Source organism: Miniopterus schreibersii (genome assembly GCF_964146895.1).
Source record: "Miniopterus schreibersii genome assembly, chromosome: 1".
Lineage (NCBI taxonomy): Eukaryota > Metazoa > Chordata > Mammalia > Chiroptera > Miniopteridae > Miniopterus > Miniopterus schreibersii.
This window is the reverse complement of record NC_138101.1, coordinates 970,358-987,895: the sequence shown is the minus strand read 5'-3', so window position 1 is coordinate 987,895 and position 17,538 is coordinate 970,358. Positions and strand designations below refer to the sequence as shown.

General features: G+C 60.9%; 1 protein-coding gene across 1 annotated transcript; it reads left to right on the top strand.

Annotated features, from left to right (window-relative positions):
- The first annotated feature begins 138 nt into the window (after positions 1–138).
- Positions 139–14,782, top strand: MXD4 (MAX dimerization protein 4). Its single transcript, XM_081140428.1, has 6 exons — positions 139–347; positions 442–541; positions 3,975–4,004; positions 9,821–9,935; positions 10,977–11,139; positions 11,535–14,782. Exons 1-6 carry the CDS (start codon positions 284–286, stop codon positions 11,690–11,692), a joined length of 630 nt encoding a protein of 209 aa, XP_080996554.1. The 5' UTR covers positions 139–283; the 3' UTR covers positions 11,693–14,782.
- The last annotated feature ends 2,756 nt before the right edge of the window (positions 14,783–17,538 follow it).

Here is a 17,538-nt window from a genome sequence, read left to right as displayed (position 1 = left end):
GGCCGCCTCCTATTGGCCACGGCGCGGGGACGCACCCGCCCCCGGCGCCCGAGTGCCAGCCCCCATTGGCTGTGCCGGCCGCCATTCGCCCTTAAGTGTCAATTTGAGGGCCTGAAGCGGAGGGTGGCGGCCGAGAGCACGGGGAGTCCGCCGGAGTCGGGGCAGCGGGGCCGCCGGGCGCGCGGGGCGGGCGGCGAGCGGAGCCGGCCGGAGCGGGCCGGGCAGCGGCCGCCGCCGTCCCGGAGCGCGCGGAGGCGGAGGCGGAGGCGGGCGCGGGCGGAGGATGGAGCTGAACTCCCTGCTGATCCTGCTGGAGGCGGCCGAGTACCTGGAGCGCAGGGACCGAGGTAGCGCCCGCGCCCCTTTGTGCGCCGGGCCGCGGGCGGGCTGGCGGGCGGCGGGGCCGGGGCGGGGCCCGCTGACCGCGCCGTCTGTCCGCAGAGGCCGAGCATGGCTACGCCTCGGTGCTGCCCTTCGACGGCGACTTCGCCAGGAAGAAAACAAAGGCGGCCGGCCTGGTGCGCAAGGCCCCGAACAACAGGTACCGCCCCCTGCGCGGCCGCCCCCGCCCGGCTCGGGCTCGGGGCTTCCTTTCCCCCGAGGGCCCTTTCCGGCCCCGACCCCCGGCCCGCAGCCCCGCTGCCGCCCCGCGCCCCGGCGGCCAGCCTGGAGGAGGAGGCGCGCCCGGCCGCGGCCGCGGCCCCGCCCGCCGGCCCCGCCCGCGCCGTCGCCATCTTCCTCGGGGCCGCGCCTCCTCGGCCTCTCGCGTAAACAGTGCCACGCGTACAGCCCCGCCGCCCGGGGTCTCCTCCCGCAGCCGCTCCCCGCCCCCGAGTTGTTTCTGGACTTTTCCGGGCAGGAAAAAAGTTGTCAGTGGGCGGTGGCCGGCGCCGCTTTGGGACGGGGAAACTGAGGCTGGTGCGGAGCAGCGCGGGGCTGCCCCCTGGCCCCTGCTCGCCCGGGGCGGGTGGGCCGCGTCTCCAACCGCCCCCGGAGCTGAGCCCGCCGCTGAGCCAGGGCCCCACCCCCAGGGGCCTGGACCAAGAAGGCCGCAGAGGCCCTGTCCCGCCCCCCCTCCACGGTGGCCGCGCTCCTGCCCGGCCTCCTGACACTAGTGAAACCCGGGCAACAAGTGGAGTCCCCTTCCTTGGGACTGGAGGCCCTTTTTAAAGGGGTGGAAAGAGGGGGCAGGCTGTGCATCTTCTCTCAGTGGCAGGGACCCCCCCCACCCCCACCCAGGTTTCAGAAGCTCTGAGGCTGGGGTGCCAATCCCTGGGTGGGGAGTAGTGGGAACCTTCACCTAGGGCTTTCCTAGGGTTCCACTCTCCTGGCTGCTGTGAGGACCACAGCACACCTGGCACTGCCCCAGGGCCCACTTTGGCCGGGTCCATATCACCAGGCTGGGAGCTGCACTTGCGGGGGGCTTCGGGTCCCCTTGGTGGAGGGTGCGGCTCATTCCTGTGGCCTGCCTGTTCTTGGGAAACAGAAAGGCTGGCACAAGGACCCATCTCCTGTGACGTCCTGGTGCCCTGGGCCTGCCAAGGAATTGGTTCAGTCTCCATCTGCCCTGGCTTGGGACGTGCCTCTGAGTCCCAGCCCCTGGTTCCCTGCTGGGGATAGTTTGGGAAAGTACCTGCATGTGGGGTGGGGTGGGGTGGGGTGCAGGGGCACTGCCTCAGGCCTCTCCAGTGAGCTAGCCAGACCCCTGCTGTTGGCTCTCACTGTCCCAAGTGCCCTGCAACCCATGGGAAACCAGGATGTGACTCCCATGGCACAGGGTACCCAAAGCTGATAACCAGGATCACATCTAAGGCTCTGAGGGTTTCCTGCGTACTAAGTGTCTCACATGCTAATACCCACCCAATCCCCTGAAGGAGAGGTTATTTTTATCACCATTTTAAGGCTGAGGAAACAGGCACAGAGACTGAACTACTTGCCACCCTCCCACCTCTGGGACTCCTGATCTTCTACATTTTGCCAGGATAGAGACCTTGAGGATGCTGGGGAGGGACCAAGAGGGTTTCCTGGACCAGGGTGCACCTCCCTGCTGCTCCTCTGGGCAGAGCCTGACTCCCCCAGTGCCTGAGGCACCCGAGGCTCACAGAGATGGTCCCTCGAGCCTCTCCTGGCTCAGCGGGGCCTCAGTGGGGAGATTGGTCACATAGGTCCCAGGAGCACCCTGTCCCCAGCAGGGGACCAGGGGCTGGGACTCAGAGGCATGTCCCAAGCCAGGGCAGATGGAGACTGAACTAGTTCCTTGGCAGGCCCGGGGCGCCAGACCAGGGGCTAGGGCAGATGAGAGCCCAGAGGACTGGGGGCCCTGACTTTGCCAGACATCTGCACACCTGGGTCGGGGGACAGGAGAGCAACGTGTGTGGGCTCCAGCAAGGGCTTTCTGGGGCAGTTGTTTGTCAGGAGGGCTGGAGCCTGCCTGCCAGGAGTCAGGTCCTACAGGAAAGTGCACAGAAGAGCTACCTTGAGGGACTGACGTGAGGAGCAAACCAGAAATGAGTTTAGCACAGGCCTGGCAAAGGTGTCCCCCATCTCCCCAGGCCACTGTGGGAAGCATAGCCCAGAGCACAGGGTGCTCCTGGGACCTGTGTGACCAGTCTCCCCACAAGGCTCCCACAGGTGTCTGGACCAGGAGGGGCTCTGGGCCCCTGCCCATCCTCTGCTCCTGAGGAATGCCCTTCTCCTGGCAGAGTGGAGCCAGCCCAGCCTTCCAGAGGTGGGTGGGTGGGCTTCTCCACATTGCAGGACTCTCACTGATCCCTGCATTCCTCATGAGTGGGCAGACCTACAGGCCCACACTGCCCATCTGTGGTTCAGGCCAGCCAGGAGCCTGGCGGCTGTGCCTCCCTGGCCCTGGGGAGGTTGAGGCACCTTGCCCAGCCCATGTGACCAGCAGGCACTCGAGGCCCCTGGAACCTGGTTCTGGAGGCAGTCCTGAGGCTGCCCAGGGAGGCCTATGAGCCTGCCACCCTGGTGGGAAGAGGGACGGCCTTGGGCCCCAATTGGCTGTGGCAGGTGGCAGAGGCAGGCAGGATAGGGAGGCACTCTGGCCTTACAGATGGGGACAGGAGATGCCTAATCCTGAGCTCCTGGAACAGGATTGGTCAGCAGAAGCTCTAGGCACAGGGTTTGGTCTGGGCTGCCCCAAGGTGGCCTAGCTCTCCACTCACATGTGAGGCAGCCTGGCAGCACTAGGAGCCCTGTCTGGCCTGAGAGGTCCCTGCCTGAACTGGGCCAGGGGGTGGGGGAGGGATGTGGAAATGCCTCACTGTCCCACAAGGCAGACGCTGTGGCACTGGCCACTGCTCAGGACTCTGTGCCCCTGTCGGAATGGGCCAGATGGTTAGGGCTTGAGCAGCAGATGGGGCCACTGCATTCCTGAGAGGCTAAACTCCAGCCCAGGGTGGCCACTTCTGCTAGGCTATGACCTGGAGGGAAGTGGAGGGCCAGCTTTGGCCCACTGGCCCAAGAAGCATCCTCCGAGGTTCCCTTGTGGGCTGGTCCCTCGTGGGCTGGGTCTGCTCTGTCCCTGGGTGTCTCCGTTGGTATAATGGGCTGTGATGCAGGTGTGTGAGCCTGAGGAGGTGGGATGGTGCTCTGGCTGGCAGTGTTGGTACTGCACTACTCATGTCCTGGAGTCTTGGACTCTGTCAGCCCCAGGACTAGCTGCTGCGGCTCCCTGGGCCTCACCGACCCTTTCTGGAAGGGGACCTGAACCCTCCTGCCAGCCCTGGCCACCCCTGGACATGGTTGTACCTCTATGTGGCCTGTTCTTGTCACAGGTGGAAGGTCCCCCCAGCCTTTGGTCAGCAGCTGCTCACCTGTCCCCCTCCCCCCCTGTTCTGGGCCGTCCTGAGGCCCAGGTCCTCCTACTGGCACCTGCAAACCCTCAGCCTAGTTGTCGTCCCTGTGCTCTGGTGGTTGGGCAGTGCAGTGAGAGTTGTTTCTCTTTCTCTAAACAGGTCTTCACACAATGAACTAGAAAAGCACAGGTAAGTGACCCCCTGCTCTCTACCCCCAGTTCCTGGCATAAGCTACCTGACATGTTCTGCTGAGGGGATGCTGCGGCCAGCCTCCCCACCCCACTGCTGGATATGGCTGACCATGCCACCAGGAGGTGCCCTCGTCTTGGGACGGGTCAGCCTTGAAGGGAGAGGCCAGGCTGTGCTCTCAAGCACTCCCATCCTGGGAGGCAGAGACTGGGCCACTGGGGTCTCAGCCTGGGTCCAGAGCCAGGCTGGGGACAGGGACTTGGGGGAGGGTCCCTTGTGATATGGGGCAGTTAGGGCCAGCTCCCTGGAAGAGGAGATCCATTTGCTTTGGGGTGTCTAAGCCCATTTGGGAGCAAGTCTTTAGCCCTCAGGATGCTGGCTTCCATCCATGGAGTTCAGCCCTCTTGGTCTGGGGCCTCCTGCACCTGGGGCCTGCCTTCCAAGGAGCTTCCTGCCAGAGCCTTGTCTGCAGGACAGTGGGACAGGCAACCAGTCCCAGGCCACGTGGGCCTAGGTGGCAGCTCTAGCCCAGGGCTGGATCCAGGGGAGCCCACTTCATGCCCATCCCTGGCTGCAAGGCTAGATTCACTTGGGTCCTCCTGGAGGACGGGGGGGGGGGGGGGGGGTTCTTCGGTTACTGAGAAGTGGGAAGGGCAGCATGGTCACCAAGGAGCCTTCTTGCTTCAGCCCCAGTCACCCCGGGCCCTGCGCCTGCCACTGTCAAGCATCCCTGCCCTGGCCACCCTGGCCTGGCTGCAGGCCTCCCTTTGTCTACAGGGTCTTTGCAACCTTGGGCGTGCTCTGCAGTGGGGACTCGACACTGGCAAGCGTGGCCCCTGTAGACGGGTGCCCTCAGGGCTGATCCCTCAGGGCTGGTGGGAGCTGTGGGTGGGCACAGAGGCCCCACAGCCAGGAGCCCTGATGCCAGGACCAGGGGGATGACTCCCAAGGGACACAGTGCAGAAGCTTTCTCCTGACCTTTGCTCTGACCTGCGTAATGGGCCAGTTCTTTCCTCCCTTCTTGGGTTGGAGTGGGAGGGGGGTCTGCATTCCAGTTGAACCTTCCCGGCCTGCTCTGGGAAAGTTTGGAGCTTGGCCAGTTCTTTTTTGTCCCCCCTCCCCCCTGCTCCACAGCCAAGGCAGCGCCAGCTTCCGCTCCCCTGGGAGCCGGCCTGTGCTGGGCGGGCGCTGGGCAGGGACAGGACGCCCTGTTCTCTAGAGGACCTCACTTCCTGGACTGGCCCTGTGTGCTTGAGGGGCTGTGGAGGTGGGGCAGGTGTGAGGCCCAGACAGCCAGGCAGGCCCTGGGGGTACTGCCAGGCTGGAGGAGGTGGTGCCCTTGACCAAGACCCAGGAGCCTAGGCAGGCATGTGGGGTGCTCTGGGGAAGGATTCCTGGGGTGGTGCCTAGAACAGCCCCTTAGTGCACTCAGACAGACGGGATGACATGGGGGAGGGTGGATGGCAAGGGCATGGTAGCCCTTCTGAGGACAAGGGCTGGTCTTTGACCCCTGCAACTGCCTCTTGACCCTGACCTTGGCCTCAGCCACCTTCTCCCCAGAGCCTGCCCATAGGCTGAGCCTTGTGGGTCCCTTTTGAGACACAGACAGGATGGGTAGGCAGCCTGGGGTCTCCCCCGCCCAGTGCAGGGTCTCTGTTCCTGGCTGGCCAGTAGGCAGGTGTGGACAGCCATGAGGAGCCCATAGGCCTGGAGCTTGGGATCCTGGTGGGTACGTTGGTCATGGCCGTACCTGTGCTGCCCAGTGCTGATGCTGGATGCTCCTGGCCACTGGCCACAGGAAGGGCTGTGTGCTGTCCCAGGGAAGGAAGGAAGCACCTGGCTGGGTCACCCAGCTGCCCCCAGGGAGGCAGGCTCTGGCTGTCGTCTTCCCTGGAAGCGTGCCCATGTTTGGCCTGCGGGACCTGCGCTGAGCCAGCCTCGTCAGCCCCAGGCCACCACAGTCTGGCCCTGTCTCTCCTCCCTCCTGCCTCATAGACAGAAGCTCCAGTGGGTCTCTAAGGCTGATACTGGGCTACTGACCCCGGAGGCCTGGGGGCATTGAGGCCATGGGTTCCTCAATAGGGTGTGGCTCCAGGCTTTAGCTTTTGCATGTGTGGAGTGGCAAGGCTCATCGCCAACACCAGCCCAGGGCCCTCAGTCAGGCCCCCACCACCTCTTTCCGGCATGCAGATGGTTGTACAAGTCCTGGGTGGATCCCACCTGGTGCAGCCACAGGTGGCCTTTATAAACCTCACAGCTGGAAAGTGCAGGCGAACAAAGGACCCTGCAACTGCCCCTTGACCCTGACCTTGGCCTCAGCCACTTTCTCCCCAGAGCCTGCCCATAGACTGAGCCTTGTGGGGCCCTTTTGAGACACAGGCAGGATGGGTAGGCAGCCTGGGGTCTGCCCTGCCCAGTGCAGGGTCTCTGTTCCTGGCTGGCCAGTAGGCAGGTGTGGACAGCCATGAGGAGCCCACAGGCCTGGAGCTTGGGATCCTGGTGGGGACCTCAGTCATGGCTAGCGGAAAGAAGGGGACTATGCCCCCCCCCCCCCAAGTGCATTTCCCTGCTGCCTGTTCTGAGACAGCTAGGCCTGAGGAGCTCAGAGCGAACAGCTGGGACCATGCCCCTCAGGTGCTGGGGGACCCTGCATGGCAGCTCTGGTGCCTCCTTGGAGGAGCGGGGCTTGTGGTGAGAGCTAAGAAGGCCCGTGTCAAGGGCTGGGCTGTGGGCAGCCACAGGGACGGAGCTCCTCTTAACACTGATGTAGAGATTCCCAGATGCACGTTCTGCCTCCTGAAGCCACACAGGGTTCCTGCAGGAAGTGGTGGGTTTTCAAAGCTGCCAGGAATGCTAGGGACAGCCGCAGGTCACTGGCGGAGGGCCTGGGTGCTGCACCCACTTCAGAGAGGGCATAGTGAGAGTCCCGTGCAGCCCCAGGCTGTGGGCCTCAGCACCCTCCAGCCCAGGGCGGTCCTGGGGATGCCCACTCCCCCACAGGGAACAGACGCTGGGGCTCAGAAGGGCAGGGATCTGCTCAGGGCCCCACAGCCAGCGCCCCTGGGGCTGGGTAGACATGTTGTCCAGTGTTAGACATGGCACAGTGTAGTCAGGTGGCCTCTCTTTGTCTTTTGAGAAGTGTTTGCTTTGTGGTTGCTGGAATGGATGGCTCACGTCCCCTGTGGACGTGCGTGGGCCCCCCTTATGCCATGCCCCCACCCCCAGCTGTTCTGGGCAGCTGGGGGGCCACACTGCCCTCCTCCGCCGCCGTGCGCTCGTGCTAACTCGGAAAAGAGCCAGACCTTGTTACCCGCTCTCCTCTTGACCTTTCGCCTGACACTACCTGAGCGCTGTCCTCCTGGGTCCCTGGGCTCTGCTCCACCTCCCCGTGCTGGTACCCAGCAGGCCAGGCTGTACCGCAGCCTCTCAGCCCGGCCCTCTGGTTAACATGGCCTGTCTGGGGGTAGTTCTGTGGGACCCACATCGAGTAGAAATGCAGGTCAGAGGTTTGAGTCTCTGCGATGCCCTCAGAACCGCTGCCCGCCAGCGACGCCTGCAGGGGCTCAGGCTCTGGCCCGCGAGAGCCAGCCTCTCTTCGTGTCCACACGACATAGCATTTCCTCCGTGAGTTCTCACCTCCTGGAAACTGGGAGGTTGGTCAGCTTTGTGTCCAATTAGCCATCTCTGTTCTGCAACTTGCCTGTTTGTGTCCTTTGCCCGTTTTCACATCAAGATATTCTTCTTTTTATTTTTGCTGTGTATGAGCTCAAAATGTCACAGATACTAACCGTTTGTCTTTTATATGTATTGCAAATATTTTTCCACTGTTATTTGTCTTTTAGCTGTGTTTTTTCTTTCTTGTACAAATGTGTCTTTTTCTGATTGTATAAGTAATATGTGGTTTTTTTTTTAGCATAGAAAACTTGGAAAATACAAAAAAAACAAAACACAAAGCCAAAAAAATAAACGTTGCCAACCGCCTCACCTGGAGACGCATGCTTCCTCTCTTCATTGTGTCCTGTTGAGTCTCTCGTGTGCGTCTGCTGTTTCATTTTTTAAACACTATCGGGTCTGTTGTCACATAGGTGGTCCTATATGCCGACTTTTTCACGTACATCCCTGATGTGAACACGTAGAGGATACTGCAGTAATGATGCTGTCGGTTGTCTCGGGGGGTGGAGTTCAGGGGTACGTTTCATTTACTTTTTCCCCGGTGATTTGCGTTTTCTCATTTTCACCAAGATCACATACCGAGTGTGTAAGCAGTAGGTTGTAGGAACTGCTATTTGCTATGGGACAAGCAGACAGGGGAACCTCACTTGCCCACTGGGTGGCAGGCAGTGGGGCCTGCAGTGGAAGGGGGTAATGAGTGAGCCCCTTGGCAGCTGTGTACAGTCCTGGCCCATCCTCAACGGGGTGAGCACACTGGCACCCTTGGAAGTGAGAGGCCAAGGCCCTCAGACTTTGGGAGGGGGGGCACCAGGGGATCTTGCAGCAGTGGCCGGGGACCTGGAAGTGTATGTTCTGGAGCCCACCAGTGTGTCCCCTTCCCATGCCCCGTGTCCATGTGGGTGTGGGCTCACTTCTAAAGATCCTCCAGCCTCAAGGCAGAGCCCGGGGCCTGTTCTGCACACAGGTTCCCAGGGTCCAGGCTGTTGAGGCTCCGGCTCCTCGTTGCCTTGTGGCTGAGCCAGCACAGCCCCTGTCCTGTGTCCTGGAAGTTCTTCTAAGGTCCAACTTGCTTCCCCTGGAGAATTTCCAGGCCCCAGGTTGCTAGGTCAGGAGATGCTTCATCAGCAGGAGGGTGCTGTGTGGACATGGGTGACAGATAAGGCCCAGGCTGTGGGTGGCCATCTGCCCACTTTCCTCCCAGGATGTCTAAGGCTTAGTGAGCTGGGGTTTGCTGGGCTTTGGAACATAGAGAATGGAAATGAAAAGGGGGAACAGCTAGTGTGGGTGCTCCCCGGGCCTCTGGTCTCCTAACAGTGTAGCCTGAGCAGAAACAGTCTCAGTGGCCCATGGGGTTCTGGTGCCTGCAGGTGCTGGGGCAGGCCGGTCCAGTGATGTGGCATCGGGGGCCAGAGCATTCATTGGGGGTGAGCCTTAGCGGCCGCCCCATCCACCTGCCTGCCCTACCTGGACAAGATAATCAAGACAGGCAGCATCTGTGTAAAGGCTCGTGGCCCACAGGCCTGAACACACCTGTAAGTCCTGTGATTCCAGTTTTGTGGAAAAACTGCCTCCTCCTGCGTGGACACGGGCAGAATCCGGAAAGAAGCAATTTCCCACAGGATGCCAGCCTCGGGTGGGAGGGTCCATTCCTCGGCCCTCCCTGACCCAGATGGACTCTGTTTCTGTGCTGATGAGAGTGACTAGCGAGCACCCTGCACTTGGCGAGGTCGGGGACGTAAACCTGGCCTGAGGCCCCCAGATCTCAGAGCAGCCTGACCAGCACCCGGCGCCTCCCCCACGTCCTGCAGGCTGTCCCCCTGCCCACTGACTCCACTGTGGAGGTGAACTGGGGCTCTCGGGCAGTGCCTGGCTTAGGAACTCTGAGGTTCTGGGAGGCTGTGGGCTTGCCGGACACACGGGCCCTTGCCACAGGTGGTCTTCTTCTGCTGGGGGTGCCAGGCTGCCCTGAGGTCTGGGGAGCTGCTGGCCAGGTGGGAAGGGAACTCCAGACTGGGCCCCTCAGCAAGTCTGTGGGGTGTCTAGCCAGCTGCCTCCGGCCCTCCCTCGGACCTCTTAGCCACTCTGCTGCCCCTGCCCCGAGGGCTGGCCACCATGCCTGACGGTTCTGTCTCTGGCTCTTTCAGACGAGCCAAACTCAGGCTCTACCTGGAGCAGCTGAAGCAGCTGGTGCCCCTGGGCCCTGACAGCACCCGCCACACCACGCTGAGCCTTCTTAAGCGCGCCAAGACACACATCAAGGTGAGCAGGGCCGCACCCTCCACCACCACCCTGGCCAGCTGCCCTGGTTGACCCAGCCCAGAACTTATGCACCCTGGGGGCATGACTGCAGGGCCTCGAGGGGTGGAAGCTGCCCAGCAGGTACACATTGGGGGCCTGGGGATCTCAGGGTGGGGGGCAGGCAGCAACAGGAGCTGCTGAGGGTTGAAGATGTCGTGGGGACACGCTGGGTTTTGTTGGGTGAGGGTGGAACTATTGGAGGGGGAGGGGGATGACAGATGGCCCTTCAGGGTCCTGGGCAATGAAGGTGGGGCCAAGAGGGCGGGGTGCCTTCGATGCTGGGAGTCCCACAGGAAATAGGTGCCCAGTGGTCCGGCAGCTTCTGGGGCAGAGGGCTGGCAGTGAGGTGTGGCTGTGTGAGATATTGCCTGGAGCAGGCCCCCAAGGTCTGAGACTGAGACCTGTTGTTTTTGGGGTCCTGTGATACTTGGGCCAACCAGAGTGGTCTTAGTCCCTGTGCAGGGTCCTTGGGGCCTACATAGTCATGGGCACCCCCAGGCAGGGTAGCAGAAGCTTTGAGAGAGGCACAGCAGTGCCCTGGGACACAATCAAAGCAGGCAGAGTCTCAGTGCAGGGGAAGGTGTGGGGAGGGCGAGGGGACCAGGAGGTGCAGGATCAGGCTAGGCAGGTGCCATGTGGGCAGGGAGGAGTGGCTGTGGGCAGCGCCATCCTCTGAGTGGAGGTGCCAGCCCAGGGCTGAGTGGTGGTGGTCTGGGGCGTCAGGCCTGCACAGGACTTGGCTTGGCCAAGCCAGCTGCTGGCTCTGGTGCTTCTAGAGCTGGTAGCAGAGCACAGGCCTGGGAGGGGGTACCTAGTGTAACCACCTGGTGGGGTTGAGGCCAGAGGACATCCGCCACTGGGTCCCATGGGGACTGGGCACCCTGTGACCCTGGACCCAGGCTAGGTGGGGGACGGGGACCCTGGCCAGGCCTCAATGCCCCAGTGCCAAATTCCAGTGTGGGGAGGGGTGTCCCCCAGGCTCACAGCACTCCCTGCCCCCAGAAACTGGAGGAGCAGGACCGCCGGGCGCTGAGCATCAAGGAGCAGCTACAGCGAGAACATCGCTTCCTGAAGCGGCGCCTGGAGCAGCTGTCGGTGCAGAGCCTGGAACGTGTACGCACAGACAGCACGGGCTCCGCCGTCTCCACGGATGACTCGGAGCAAGGTGGGCACAGGCTTTGTGCACACCCAGGTTTCCCAGGAAGCTGGGAGGATGGGGAGGGCTGGGGAGGTAGCCTGAGGGAGGGGTAGGGATGGTAGCCATGGGCAGTAGGTGCCAATGTGACAACGTGTCCCTGCACTGTCCGAACACCTGGTGTGTGTGGCAAGAGTGACGGGACGAGTTGGGCAAGGCACATGGGTCAGGTGGCCTGCCCACACAAGGTGGTGGCTTTGGGACTATGTTCTTAACTGAGCCACAGACCTGGAGCCCTGTCTCTCCTGCACCACCTCCCCTGGAGCCTCTGCTTCCTCCACAAAGGCAGAGACCCACCCTAACTTTTCCGGGAGCTAGGCTGGCACCCTCACAGTGTCCGACCCCATCCTCTCTGCTCTCCCTAGAGGTGGATGTAGAGGGCATGGAGTTTGGCCCCGGCGAGCTGGACAGTGTTGGCAGCAACAGTGACGTGGATGACCACTACAGCCTGCAGAGTGGCGGCTGCAGCGATGGTGGCTATGGGCCTCCCTGCCGGCGGCCTGCCCGCCCTGGCCTCTCGTAAGCCTGGTGCCCTCTGCTCCTTGGCCTGCCTGCCGCCCAGCCAAGTGCATCAACCCTCCAGTCCTCTCAAGCCTCTCCATGGGCCCACTGCTGTGCCATCCTGGAAGCTCTAGCAGCCTTCTGGGCTGCCTGCCTCCACCCGCCTGCCGGTCAGGGCCCACCTCGCCGCCCGCCCCTCCCAGCCGGGCAGGGACCCCTGCAGGGAGGCGGGCCCAGCTCCCGAGTCCCGGAGCCCAGCGTAGCCACCCATGGTCTGTTCTCAGATTCCTAATCATTCCAGAAGTATTAAATGTCATTGCTGCAAACCTCGGCGGGCGCCGTGTGAAGGGCTTAATGACCAGCATGGGGAGCTCAGACCCCACCCCGGACCCCAGGAGAAAGGAGTGGACTGAGGAAGGAAGGCGTGGCTCTCCATCCATCCACCTATCCATCTACCTGTCAGTCCACGTAGGCTCCTGAAGCATGGACAAAGAGATCCATGAAGGGCGGGACTCTGGTGAGCACCCTGGGGCAGGAGGGTGGGGAGGGGCCTTTGCACCCTGAGAGGGTCAGGAGCCAGGGCTGGGCTCCTAGGGCAGGCAGGCAGGCCAGGCGACCCCACACCCCGCTAGGCAGCTTCCGCTTTGTTAGGTCCCTCAGGTGTACACACTCATATATCTAGTCACGTCCACCCGCCTGCACACACATGCACACATGTAAACACACGTGGTGACCAGACCCAGAGGTACCTGGGACTCAGAGGGCACTGGTCCCCTTCAGGGGTCACCTAAGCAAAAACTGGCCCCTGGCCTGTGCCTAGCTCCCTCTCCCACCCCCAGTCACCTGCCCAGTCTGTACAGGGAAGGGGGCTTCTGCCCCCAGCAGGGGCTGAGGTGTGTGCTGGGGGCCAAGGAGTTGAAGCCACTGGGTCTTCAGGGGGCTTTCTGGTGTCCCTTTTTTAAAAAAGGCAAAAAATAAAAATAAATGGCTGCACTGCCCCACAGTCCAGAGCAGGGCCCCGGGAGAGGGGCCCTCCCAGAAAGCAAAGGGAACATTTTTAAAACGAGAAGCAGGTCTAAGTCGTCGGCCGAGTGCGGTCTGCGTGTGCCGCCTGTTTCCTGTGCGAGATTTTTGTACTCTATTTTCCTAGTCCGCATTGCGTCCTTGTTTGCCGAGGGGTGGGAGTGACCCAGCGTCTCAGGGACTCGTCCATCTGTCACCGTTGTCCAAGTGTGCCTTGTGTCCTGTGTCTGGCCCCACCCCCACCACCAGCATCTCCCTTGCGGCTCCTGGAAGGACCCCCACCTGCCCAGCAGGTGTCCTCCTGGCCCCTCCCCGTGGATCAGCCCCTCCCAGCAGCCACAACTTCCCAGGAGCAAGATATTGCAAGGCCAGGTCAGGGGCTGCTTTCTGTCACTTTGGCAGGAGGAGCCGTGACCTGCCCCCCAGTGTCACCCTCCCCAGTGGCTAGCAGGGACCTGCTGTGCAACCCAGCCTCCAGGTCAGAAGGGCCTGCTAACCGGAGAAGTAGTTCCTACCTGTACTCAGCTTGAACCCTCCCTGCCCCCCTGCCTGGGGCGAGGGCTCCAGATTTCAGACATTGGCAGCTGATGAAAACAGCGTTCACCCAGGGGGTCAGGCCTGAGCATTAGGCTTCTCCTGGCCTTTTGTTCCCAAGCCCTTGTCCCCAGGGACCACACAGCAATACTCGGGTGGCGGGCAGTAGGGCTGACCCACAGCAGTGTCTGCCTCCCCCTCTGGTGCATTGTAACCAATTTCCCAATCACGTTTATCTCCAGTCATACCGACGGACACCCCAGGGTGGGTGGCCTAACTGAAGCAAGAAGGGGGTCCCTGGAGACAGCTCTGGCACAGAACCTGCCCTCCTGGGCTCGGGATGATGGGTGGAAAGCAGGCCTGTGGGGTCGGGGCTGGGGTCGTAAGGAAAACTGTTCTGTTGGTATCTCCCTCCAGCTAACCTGGGGGCCCTGGGAGGGTCATGGGAGGCTTCTCCTGTCTGTCTGAGCATGTCCTCTGAGCATTAGGGCAGGAACATCCGAAGTTAAGACCCCACCCCTAACACCTGCAGAGGTTCTGCTCCCACCTCTGGCCTCAGCATCTTACCCCATGACCAGCGGTAGCCCTCAGCCCACCCTACTGGCAGCTCCACCCAGGGCTTTTCAGGCCGTGGTTTCCAAGTGGGCCAGGGAGTTGGCCTCACTGGCCATCCAGGGGTGCTGTAGTCCCAGGTGCTCCTCCCTGCACCAGCAGGCATGTGAGGGGGTGGTCCTCAGGGCCAGGGTCAGGTGCTAGGAGGTACACATCCGTTCCCCCTCCCTCCAGCTCCCTACCATTTACATAGGTTCGCTGTTGTGGGTGGCCATGGGAACCCAGAGAGGGCCCTGCTGAGGCCTTGTTGAATTATTAGAGCAAACCTCAGCGTTGTCAGATATATAGAAAGCAGACATGATGAGAAAAGGGCCATTGGGGGTGCCCACACCCTCTCCGTGTGCCCTCCCATGCCCATGTAGGCCACTGTGGCACTTTGTGGCTGAGCTCCTGGAACCCCAGGCTCCCGTTTGGGTCCCCACTCTCATTGTGCAGTGGCCCCCACACTCCAGGTCACCACTGCAGTGTAGGCCCAGCTGGCTGGGGAGGCTGCAGGATGGCTCCCCGCTCTTCAGAGCCTTGGCCCTGCCTCTGCAGACTGGGTTTCAGGGGCCCGGTGCCCAAGCCTACTTTCCTTGGCAGATGGAGCCCTGCACCCAACTATGGCCCCAAGGGACCCCTCCTGTCTGCCCCAGACAATGCTCATCTACTGGGCAAGGCAGGCTCCCTGACACCCTCCCACCCCCTGCTTCTTTCTGGGCCAGCTAACCTGGGGCCCCCTCCCTGCCTCTGTGCACATAGGATTCTAAACCCAGGCCACATCCAGGGCACTAGGGCAGGTTCCGTGCCAGAGTCTGGGGCTGCCCAGGAGGCCTGGTGCTTGCCAGGTGGGCACATTGCAAAGTCCTCACTGGAGAGAGATGGGTCACTTGTCCCTGCTCACGGGAGGGACTGTGCTGTACCATTCTGTCTTTGTAATATAAATACAGATTTTTATACCTCACCCCTCTGGCCTCCAGTTCTTTCCATCACCGTGTTTGACTCTCCCCTCAGCCTCCATAGGGAGCCTCTCAGCCCTCACTCCCATGCCCATGGCCTTTGCTCTCTGTGACACCTGATGGACCATGGGCCTCCCACACCTGCTGGCTGGCCACCACGGAGACCCCACCATCACAGCGGCCTCCCTGGACAGTCACAGGCTAGACTTGAATGAAGGTGGAGGTTGAGGTAGAACACCCACACACACCTGTTTGCCAACCAGGAGCTCTTCCTTCAGGCACTCACTCTGCCTCTGGCCCTGGGGCTGGGCACTGCCTCCTGAGGACAGCTCGGCCCTCAAGGTGCTCCATGCTGCCCAGGTGTCCTTGGTGGATGCCCTTGGCCTGCTTCTGTGTGCTGTTCTGCACGGCAGCTGCTGGCCCTCTGGATGCACCTGAGATACGCTCCTTGGACCTGTCCTCTGCATCCCCAGAATGTCCTAGACGTGGCGCCTGCCTCCCACCCTCACCACCTGCAGTGTGGGGAGGGGCTGTGAAACAGCATGGCTCCAGTAGAGGACAACAGGGGAAGAAATCCTGCCCAGTGAGATGGAGTGTTGTGCAGCTACAACAGGGCTGCCACACTGGACACGTAGCCACAGCAAACTGGAGATGGCTCGAGGAGACCCACAGGTGGTTTTGGGGTGTCTTAGGGGGAGGATCTGAGTTCCTCCTCCCTCTCACAGCAGCAAGCAGCAGTACTCTGGCCTCTTGAGCCTGTGTGGGTCCCCCAAGGGGCACCCCTTGAAAACAAGGGATTTCCTACTGGAATGCAGCAGGGTCTAAATATAAAGGGGGGCGCATCTGAATTTCAAATGTCAGTGACAAAATCACCACCACTTTTTTTTATTATTAATTTTAGAGAGAGGAAAGGGAAGAGAGAGAGAAATAGCATCAACTTGCTACCTCCTGCATGCCCCGCACCAGGGATCCAGTCCACAACCCGGGCACTGGGGCTGTGCTAAGCACTTTAACATACGGTAATTTGCACAAGTTCCATGTCCATCTTTCAGGCCTGGGTTCCAGCAGGCAACCCCCAAGTGGGACACCTGACTTGGTCTTCTTGGCTGCCAGAATGACCTCGGTGGTCTTGATGCCCCTGTCACCTCCAGAATAAATCTGGTGCCTGCTCTCTCCCATCTTCCTGTTCCTGTACCTTCAACTGAGCCCATTCCCACCCTTGCTGCCCTGGCCCTCTGCACCCACTAACCCTCCTCAGCTCACAGCTCAGCTCGGTGGTTCCTCTGGGAAGTGGGTCCTGAGTCTCCCAAGCTCCTTCCCATCATTTTTTGCTGGGCTTAAGTGCAGTGCAAATTGGGTGCTGGCGTAATCTGGGTTTATCAGGGAGAGAGCCAACTTTTCATGTTGTTTCCTTCTCTTCATTCCCAGTCCCCAGCCAGGCCGGCCCTCAGTGCACACTAGCCCACTGGATCTTCCAGGATGTAAATGGGATTATGCTACTTGCACATGTGGCTCTCAACCCCTCTCGTCTCAGTGCCTGTGCCTCCTCAACCTGCTCTGAGGCCCCTGATGAACCCACATCCCCACTCCCAGGCCCCTCTGCTGCCCCCTTCCTCCCACAGCCATCCTGCACCATCCCCACTTCCCCCACTGCCCCCCAGGCCGTCTTGCTGAACTCCGGAGTTTGAGGTCTGAGGGTTCACCTTTGTCGCCTGAATGTCAATGAGATGGAAAACAAACTCTTCTCCTTCCCTCCTCCCACCCCAAAGTATGAGCATCTTCTGCTTTCCTCAGCATAGGAAGGGTTAATAGGAAGAACTGCCACTTTCTCGCTCAGCTGGAAACCAAGTCAGCCAGCCCCAGGCTCTCTGGCCCAGGGGCCCAGGGTTCTGCCCTGGCGGGGGGTGGGGTGGGGGTGGGGTGGGGGGGCGGGGGGCGGGGGGCGGATCTCTGCCCTCTACCCCAGGCACCCAGAGCCAGCTCCCTCCTCTCCCCAGTGCACCAGAGCCCCCCTGCACCTGTCTCTTGCCACCTGTTGTCCCTTTTGTTGCTGCTTGGACACGGCCCCCACTCCCCATTGCTGGAAAAACGGAGACCTGCCATCATCACTGAAAAGGACATCTGAAAACAAATGATCTTTAACATCCAACTATAGTTTAAACACATGTGAGAAGACATTGTCCAAAATCTAAAATACTTTTTAACATCAGTAAGAGAAAAAAGATTCCTACGGGAAGGAGGCAAGGAGAAAAGCCAAAGAAAGCCAGGTGATGCCACAGCTCTGTCCAGGTCTCTTTAGTCTGTTACCTTCTCCTGGGTTTTCCCAGGGGATTCACCCCTGGGTTTTGTAAATACCCCACTGAAACCCCAAATGATTTTGACTGGAGGAAAGAGAGCTTGTCCTGGGAGTAAGATAGTTGCTTTCCTCCATTCCAAATGCAACCTCAAGTGCAGAAGTGCCCTAATAAGTCAAGTTTGCAAGGAAAACTTTCCAAGTCTGTAGTCGCTTGCCGCTTACGCTCTGGGGCCTGATGCCATTAATTCTTATGGGTGGTGATATACATTATATATATAGATAGATAGATAGATAGATAGATAGATAGATAGATGCATGTATTTCGGCCCTGCCAGCATCCCTCAAACAATTACCTATGGTCAGTAACTTACAATCGCATGGAGCACGTGCGGGCCCGGGAACGGCCCAGAAGTCACCAGGAGAAGCGGGTCTAGAACCCCCTCCTGTGCCCCCAGGGATCTTCCT

Excerpts from the sequence above, each read along its gene's own strand:
- MXD4 (XM_081140428.1), top strand. The coding sequence starts at position 284 with ATGGAGCTGAACTCCCTGCTGATCCTGCTGGAGGCGGCCGAGTACCTG. Across the intron at positions 348-441 it reads CCTGGAGCGCAGGGACCGAG|AGGCCGAGCATGGCTACGCC; the intron begins GTAGCGCCCGCG and ends GTCTGTCCGCAG. Across the intron at positions 11,140-11,534 it reads CACGGATGACTCGGAGCAAG|AGGTGGATGTAGAGGGCATG; the intron begins GTGGGCACAGGC and ends TGCTCTCCCTAG.